The sequence below is a fragment of the Frankliniella occidentalis genome, unplaced genomic scaffold (genome assembly GCF_000697945.3).
Source record: "Frankliniella occidentalis isolate FOCC.00 unplaced genomic scaffold, Focc_3.1 Scaffold93, whole genome shotgun sequence".
Taxonomy (NCBI): Eukaryota; Metazoa; Arthropoda; class Insecta; order Thysanoptera; family Thripidae; genus Frankliniella; species Frankliniella occidentalis.
Genome location: NW_026267222.1, coordinates 506000 through 506489, shown reverse-complemented (window position 1 = coordinate 506489; position 490 = coordinate 506000). Strand labels below are relative to the sequence as shown.

General features: G+C 46.1%; 1 protein-coding gene across 6 annotated transcripts in view; it reads right to left on the bottom strand.

Moving 5' to 3' along the window:
- LOC113212035 (TRPL translocation defect protein 14) overlaps positions 1-490 on the bottom strand; it is a 40345-nt gene that overhangs the window by 16984 nt on the left and 22871 nt on the right. For 2 of the 6 annotated variants that reach the window (XM_052269452.1, XM_052269457.1), the window contains exon 5: positions 338-451. The exons of 2 other annotated variants lie outside the window; for them this stretch is intronic. In XM_052269452.1, coding sequence (XP_052125412.1) covers positions 338-451 — 114 coding nt within the window. The remainder of the gene's footprint in view (positions 1-337; positions 452-490) is intronic. 2 more of the 6 variants (XM_026430603.2, XM_052269455.1) reach the window with 1 other exon arrangement.

Below are 490 nucleotides of genomic sequence, written 5' to 3'. Positions count from 1 at the left end.
AAAGTGTCAAGACTGTTCCTTCAAACAATCTTGATTTGAATCCGTCACATCTTTTCTGTCGGGTGGGAAGCGGAGTGGGAAATGACAGCACATTCCCTCCCCTTACTTTGGTAATCCTTGGTAATCATCACTTTTTGGTAATCAGGTGTACACGATTTTTTCGAGTTGGGCACCCCTCGTCGCAACTCTTAGGCACAGCTCAACTAGGGGACTATAACACGAATCCACCATTTTGACTAATTGGAGAGGAGACTTCTCAGGAACTGGAGAGCAAGCGTTGTTAGCAGTCTGGCTCGGCAAGGAGGGGACCTCTGAAAAGAAACACCTGCTCACTCACCCTCCTCCCGTAGAGCTAAACATCGGGTGCACAAGCCATCCTCCGACTCTAAAACACGGAAATCCCATAGGGGCTCGTGAGAAGAAAAGATCGGAGGACACCCACAAAAGTTCGCTGAATAACAATAATAATAATGATAAATAAAAAGAGACA